Raw genomic sequence first — 7612 nt, forward strand, 5'->3', positions numbered from 1 at the left:
GTTACAGTAATTCATTTATAGCATTAAAAACTGGATGGAGGAGTGAAATTGCTAGAATAGTAACATACCTTGGATCTTATGTTTCTAACTTTTGTCCCTTTCTATCTTAACGAATAAGGCTTACCTAACCAGACCTACATGTCTGACTCTGGTTTGACTGTGATTCACAAGGTTCTTATTGGTCGGCTCCCTGACTGCAGGTTGTTAAACCTCTTTTGCAGCACAACCAACTGAAATCGTCGACCTTCCACTATAGTGCTAGACAAGTGGAATGCTGTGATTAGTTTTAGTTAAACATCCCATTGAGGCTTGTTGGGCGTGTTGAGGTGTGCGCATGCATATATTTGTTTCTTGGTGAGTAATATTTCCTTTGTCTCGTACTCATAGCTATTATATGTACTGGTTTGGCAAGTTTAGTTTAAAAACTGACAAAAGGGAAACAAAAAGGAGTTGAAGCACAGATTCTTGCTTCATGCTGACAAGGTAAGACATCCAAGTATTTCCAGAAGACAAAACTATGGTGGTGTTTTTCTAAGCAATGATAAGTACTTCCATCAGAAATATTCTGAGTAAAAGATTATTAATATTTGTCTTAAGCATTTGCACAGCACTAACTATAGCAGTTTATTTCAAAAGTTACTGTTTTTTTAAACATAATACTCTATCAAGATTTCTCTACTTTGAATGTGGAAAAGTCAATATTTATGATAAAGACATAAACCTTACATAAATGCTGTTAATATGGTAGTTATGGAAGCTTTTTATCTTATTTATTTGAAGTAAATGCTTCAAATTGTGTGAATTTACTGCCCTGTTCACCACTCTGGTGAATGCTAGGCGTGTCTGACTTGTTTGGTGACTCTGAATATCTTTGAAGTTAAAGCTATGTGCTGCCTGCCTTTCACACTTGTATTAAACAGCTGATCATTACTGTGGTTCTGTTGAAGTTCTGGGAGCGATGTTCCGCTGGGTTTTGCTCGCTTTCTTCATCAGCCTCTGTGCCACTGCTGAAGCACAGAAAAAGAAGGCGAAGACTCAGACTCAGACTCAGAATCTGTCGAGAGGTAGGCGAGTCTTCTTTTTGAAGTTCACATTACCATGAAATATTCATAGCATTTGGATTTTAATAATTAGGGAAAGAAGATTCTGTAAAACCTTTTTGAAAATGTATTGGGTGTCAATCATTGCCCAATATTTTTTTTTTTTTTTTCCTGTAGGATGGGGGAAAACAATTAAATGGATCAAAAGTTATGAGGATGGCCTGTCGGAATTGGGCAAGAGGTAAGACTTTTCACCCATTGCTAGGTTACTTTTTCATCATTATTTTGCTTGATGGGATTGTTTATCCTATGTCTAATGATTGCTAGCTTTGTTCTTATCACACACATGTAAACGGCTGGCTTTCATCAATCACTAGACATTTAAAAATGGGCTTTTCCGCTCGTTTTGTCAATAGATTTATTACATTTGCTCCATCATTGTGCTTACTATGCTGAAGAACCTACTGAATTGTTTCACTTTGTTTTCATTCTCCCAGTCAGAAACCATTGATGGTCATTCATCATCTAGACAACTGCCCACACAGTAAAGGTACCGCAGATTCTTTGGCTTTTTTTGTTGTTTTATTCCATGAAAAAGCAAACATTGCATGTACAGATGTAGATCTGCAGGCTTTCTTTTGTTCTCCTGACTGCTTTGACTTCACTGGGAGGCCAGTGCTTGTATCCTTTAATACCTGCAGAGCAGGTAATGGAGTAGGTTGGATTTCTGGTTATAAATCACACAGCTGGTTTTCTGGAGCTCATTTGAAGTCTCAACCACAGAGCAGAGACTGCCTTTTCCTTTTTTTAAGCTATATTCTAATTAGCATCCCTTGCAAAGAGGTGTCAGAGGCATTAAAATCAACCATATATTACAGTGGGAAAATTACACTGAATTTTTTTAAATTTTATTAACTTGAGTATATTTATGTTGAAAATCAATCACCAGTTTCAGGTGTATTGACAGCGCTTCAGTCAATACTTTGTACAACTCCAGCAGGGAGCTAGCTTTCTCTAACAACCATTTATACTGCAATACTGGTGCTCTGTGAAAATTTGATACAGTATTTGACCATCATTCATAATCCTGCATCTTCTGCTATGCATCAATAGGATTTATGTTTAAGGACTCCATTTTTCATGCAAGAAGGTTGCATTTTTCTTCATTTTTCACCGTTATCAATCTTAAATATCACATGTAAACCAACTTTCCCATTTCTAAGTGGATTATTTGGATTTTCATTTAAAATCTGTGGATATTTTTAAACAGTTTGTGTTGCCATAACTTAAAAAGCTCCCAGGGCTTTGGATAGAGGAACATGCCTAGGGCTGCAACTAACGATTATTTTGCTAATCAATAAATCTGTCAGTAATATTTTAATTAATCGATTAATAATCGGATATCAAAAGGCTCCTCAAAGAATATGATTTACAGAATTAAACCAGGTGAAACTGGATAGAGCATATTGTCAAATGAATTTTTTTTTTTTTTAATCTTAAACGCAAAATATTAACATATATTTTTACAATTTTGGTATAATTACTACTATTTTTTTTTACCTAATGGTTGTAAGGCAGGCATAACTGGGAAGTTGTAAGTCTTCACTCATCATCCTGCTTACTGTGCATGATAAGGATAGACTAGATATGCTCAGAAAATTGGCCATAACTAAGAATTAAATGGCCTCTTATTTAAACTGCAGAAAAAAAATAATGCCCTGCTAATTAAATCACTCTGATTAAAACATTACAGTAAAGCATGAGTAATAAAATCCTTTAGTTTCATTACTGATGCTAAGCTGATAGTCAAAGGAAAGGCTGTATCTTTTGTGTTTTTTAAGGACAAGATAATGTTGCTGCAGTAAACGATAAATTTTTCTGTCATTGTCTTTTACATCTTTAATAGGGGTGCTAAAACAATGTGTGTGGTAGAAATACCCAGCTTTACAAAGTGTTTTGGTAAGATTGAAAAAAGGAGTTTTAAAATGGATTTTTTTTTTTTACATTTACAGAGTATATTTCAAAAACTGTTCATTTTAAATTGGGACATTTAATTGTTTTTGTTGCGCTGTGACAAAATGTTAACATCTAAGATTACACCAAATTATTTCAACAGCTCTGAAGGAGGCATTTGTTGCTGATAAGTCCATCCAGAAAATGGCCAAAGAGAACTTCATCATGCTCAACGTGGTGGTAATTACATCTGTTTTATTCTGAAGTCAAATTGTGTCTTCTGGGGAAAAAAAAAAAAAACTTCTTGTAGAAATAGAATTATTGTACAAGATATAACATTACTTTTCATGAATATACGGTTGGTTATTCTGCAGTTTTTCCTCTACAATGCTTTCACACTATATTTTTTTCCTCTTGTAAGTTAATGCAAGCTTATCATAGCTAGTTATTATAACTGTTGTCATCACTGTTGTTCTGCAGGAGGAAACCGGGGACAAGAATCTGGCACCTGATGGGTATTATGTTCCCCGAATCCTCTTTGTTGGTAAATACTTTCATCAGTTATAATTACATAATGATGTTAAACAAAGCTCTAAGACAATCACTTATGAATCTGGGATACTTTGACTATGTCTAATGAGGGATAACAAGCCCCAGAAAGTGGCATCATTTGAATATAATCGTAGCACAGCATTAGCAGAACGTGTTCTCTGCTGCACAGCTCAGCATTAATGCTGATATCATGCAAGTGGAAGAGGTTTTGTAAATAGCACTGGCAGTGTTGCATTGACATGGCAATGGTACATTTCAGGGTCCAGTTAAGTTTAAACCTTTGCTTTTGCAGACACACTCATTAGAATTAACAGAGGATGGTTGAGCTGGACAGGTCACACTGCAGCAAAGCCCCCCATACCATGAAACTTCCACCTTCATGCTTCATTGCTGTTTTATTTATTTATTTATTTATTTTTTGGTCTTTGTTCTCGTTTCCAAACAATTCTTTTTCACACTCACTTCTCTGAAAACCTATTTTCTTCTTCCAACCTTCTGATCCTGGTACGACTCTTAGACAAACTGCAGTCAAGGCTTCGTGTTTTTCTTAGTAACAATGTTTTTTTTTCCTTGCAGTCTCTTGCTGGATGTATACTTTCATATTAACATTAGCAAGTATCTGCTGCAGATCCTATGATGACATTTTATGATATTTGGGACATCTTTCAGCATCTTGCTGTCTGCTGTCGCGGTGAACCTTCTGGGAACTTGGACCTCGGCGTGATGACAATTGTTTTAGAAATTTTAGAATCTTCCACAAATTTAAAGAGGGGATTTCAAATTCCATTAAGAGTTCTTTAAATCCTCCGCAAGAAACGTTTCTATAACCTTTTTTTTTTTCCAAAGGTCAAAGCAGAAATTTTAAGCCCCTCATTATATTCACTCTTACTCTAACATTCAAGAGCCCAACAGACTGAATGTGAGAGGTTAAACAGGTTAAACCTTCTTTAAAATATTTAGTAATGATTTTTATTCATGTGCGCCTGATGTGATACACTTTTGTGAGAATTTAGTCATTTCAAGCTTTAAGCAAATGTGGTGTTTTCCTAACACTGAATGATTATTATTTTTTTTTTTAACAATACATTTCAAAATGTCCTCTGTTTTTAAACTCTATTACTTTAAGTGCTGCCCAGACTAAAATAAATTATAAATTCGTCCAAATAATCCAATTAACACAGACATTGATGGGATTTTTTTTTTGGCAACTATTTATATATATATATATTTTTTTTCCTTTTCTCTGTAGTTTAAAGTAAATGTCAGGCTAATTTCTATTTGCATTTGCTGTAGGTCCCAAACACATTTTACTTATGTTATATTGCTACTATGCTTTTAATTAGTAATGTCATAGAATCTTGGAAATATAAGTGGGACCTTTTTATTCAGCTGATCATTTGTGTCATTGTGCAGATCCAGCTTTGACTGTGCGTACAGATATTGTGGGGAAATACAGCGACCGCCTCTACGCCTACGGCCCAGACGACATGAAGCTCTGTGAGTGACTGGAAACTTCCTTTGTTCTATTAACTCTTCTTCCTGCACACAGACGGAACAGCACTGTTTTGAACATTCTGTCCTGCCCTCAAACACAAAATAATCCGGTTGGAAAAACTTTTAATATTCAAGGAGCATCTATGTGTCCAGTCCATAGTGTAATCTTCAGATGGACACTTTAAAGGTGGAAACATCCTGAGATCATTATTTATCATTTAGAGTGTACATTTTGCAGTTTTTAGTTCCATAGGAAATGTTGCAATCTTTTTTTTTTATTATCAGCTTTGTTTTGTCATCCAATAGAAACCATGTTTGGATATATTGCTGTATCTCTGCAGGAACTTTCGTTTAAACTAAATTAGTTACTATATATGGCTGCAGAAGTTTTTGACATTGAACTTGCAAACTTTTTGCCAAGAAATAACAATGATGCAATAGCTTATTTTTGAGTGTAATAGCAAGAAAACTATTTCATGCTTAAGCTGGGAGTTAGCTGTTTGTTTACACAGTTTTTTATTTAATGAAGCTCTGTGTCAAAAACCTGTTTACAAATCTTTAGTTTAAAAAAGAATATGGGGTTAATATAAACTGTTAGATTGCAGATTTACCTGCAGTTTTGTTTTATTGATCTGTTAGTGGAAGAGTAATGGAGCACTGACAGGTTTGTTTATTTATTTTTTTGTTTTATTCCTGTGCTCCCCTCTTTGGCAGTGGCTGCAAACATGAAGAAAGCCAAACTCCTGCTGAAGAATGAACTTTGAAGCTGCTCCGCTCCGACCAGATGGATCCTCCTGCAGAACAACCAGCGCTGAAATATTTCCAGGCTTTCAGGGCTGTTGTGTCATTAAGGAAAGCTAAATAAATTTACTTTCAGTTTAAGGCTCAAGTTTCTCTTTTACTCTATGACACAAAACTCTTTAAATGTTATTCTGTGGGGATAAATAGAGGAAATTAGGCTAATTTAACATCAAGCAACTCAGTAAGGTGTTTCCTCTCAGAGTTCAACAAACATCTCTGCTTTCCTTTTGATGACAATAAGGGAATAAATAGTTAATTCCAACCTGGAAAACCAATTATATTATTACATATGTTGGTGATTTTTACCAGCACTAGATGGCAGTGTGGTATAACTAGTCAAAGTTTTTTTTTTCTTATCAGATTCCTCATTCAAACACAAACCAAAGGGATGATCCACATTTCGATTTAACTTTCAAAGGCGAAAGCTTAGAACAGATGAATTGCATACATGACAGCTTAGTTTTTGAAAATCTGTGTTTTAAAGCCGACTTTACCAGCCAGCAGATGCTTCATAAATCCAGTCAGATTCTGCACTGAGAGTTGAAAGCCTTTCATACACTGATGTCAGACACTAGTAGAGGACTACAACACAGCCTGACTGAATTTAGTCATTTTAGTTAAAGAGGGACACACCATTAGGGGAGGGTGTCCAAACTTTTCCATCAGTTGGAAAATATGTTTTTTATTTGTTTTATGAGTAAATACATTTTTATTGAACCACTTTATACAAAGAGGTGGTTATATGAATGTTTCTTATTAAAGAAGGTAATTTAATGTGTTGTTCTGGTTTAGGATGTGCTCTGTAGATAAACAGGATGGATAGTCTTTTGCTAATATCTGGTCAAATACATTTTTTTTTCTTGAAAATGCCAAAACATTGTTAAAGAGGATGTTGAAATCCAAACATCTTAATAATTTTAAATATTTCGTGTCTCTTCTCAATCTAAATTTCTTTAAAAAAAAAAACAAAACAACTTTTAACAAATGCTTAAACAGTTCACCTAGCAGCTGATTTTTCTGTATGATGTTTAGAAAAATCTCCAGAGGGACCTCCAGAGATTTTTTTTTTAAACCCTGCCTCCCTCTGTTTTTTTCTTTATTATTTTTTATTTTATTTTCAATAGGTTTCATATATTCGCACTGCTGGATTCATAACAAATGTGTTTTCTGCTACGGCGTCTCAGTTCTGACAATTCCCTCCCTCTGTTCTCCGCACTGTTGTTTCAGCGTTCTGGGAGAGAAATGATGCCTCCAAAATATTCTCCTCCTGTCCCAAAGCTGTCATACCACTTGGGGAAAATGAATAATACCTCATTTGCTTGGCACTGTTTAAGGAATTGTTATTCAAGTGAGAAAAACAGGAATCGAAGCCAAGTGTCTTCATTTGATGTGATAAACACACAGGGCAGCACATTATGACCAAATACAGGCTGGTTTAACACAGAGAAGACATGTTCAAACTCTGTCCTACTGATAATAATACTTCAAACTTGATCCCAATACTGGGAAAAATACCTGATACTGATACAATATTCAATACTGCAGCACAATCTTTCAAATTGGCTTTTCTAGTTAAGAGAAAACTATGATTAATTACTACAACTGTGGTACAGGAGACTGTGTATCAAGAATACCTTTACTATCATAATTGATAATAATTAATATAATAATTGGACTTGGCTCTCACAATGGAGAAATTTACCTCTGCATTTAACCCATCCCCTTGGGGAGCAGTGGGCTGCCATTGTGCGGCGCCCGAGGAGTAATGTGGG

General features: G+C 35.1%; 1 protein-coding gene across 2 annotated transcripts; it reads left to right on the plus strand.

Annotated features, from left to right (window-relative positions):
- The first annotated feature begins 231 nt into the window (after window positions 1-231).
- LOC107091022 (anterior gradient protein 2 homolog) lies at window positions 232-5921 on the plus strand. Of its 2 annotated transcripts, none has more exons than XM_015384718.1 (8): window positions 232-354; window positions 948-1064; window positions 1218-1281; window positions 1538-1590; window positions 3157-3233; window positions 3474-3537; window positions 4959-5042; window positions 5754-5921. In XM_015384718.1, the coding sequence occupies exons 2-8, from the start codon at window positions 959-961 to the stop codon at window positions 5801-5803; spliced, it is 498 nt and encodes a 165-aa protein (XP_015240204.1). In that variant the 5' UTR covers window positions 232-354; window positions 948-958; the 3' UTR covers window positions 5804-5921. The 2 variants fall into 2 exon arrangements, with proteins under 2 accessions (XP_015240204.1, XP_015240205.1); XM_015384719.1 differs by lacking the exon at window positions 232-354 and adding an exon at window positions 445-483.
- The last annotated feature ends 1691 nt before the right edge of the window (window positions 5922-7612 follow it).

This window comes from Cyprinodon variegatus, unplaced genomic scaffold (genome assembly GCF_000732505.1).
Source record: "Cyprinodon variegatus isolate N-32 unplaced genomic scaffold, C_variegatus-1.0 Scaffold321, whole genome shotgun sequence".
Taxonomy (NCBI): Eukaryota; Metazoa; Chordata; class Actinopteri; order Cyprinodontiformes; family Cyprinodontidae; genus Cyprinodon; species Cyprinodon variegatus.

Bases quoted from the DNA above. Each gene is read 5' to 3' on its own strand.
- LOC107091022 (XM_015384718.1), top strand. From the start codon at position 959: ATGTTCCGCTGGGTTTTGCTCGCTTTCTTCATCAGCCTCTGTGCCACT. The intron at 1,282-1,537 runs GTAAGACTTTTC...TCATTCTCCCAG, and splicing joins CTGTCGGAATTGGGCAAGAG to TCAGAAACCATTGATGGTCA. The intron at 3,234-3,473 runs GTAATTACATCT...GTTGTTCTGCAG, and splicing joins TCATCATGCTCAACGTGGTG to GAGGAAACCGGGGACAAGAA.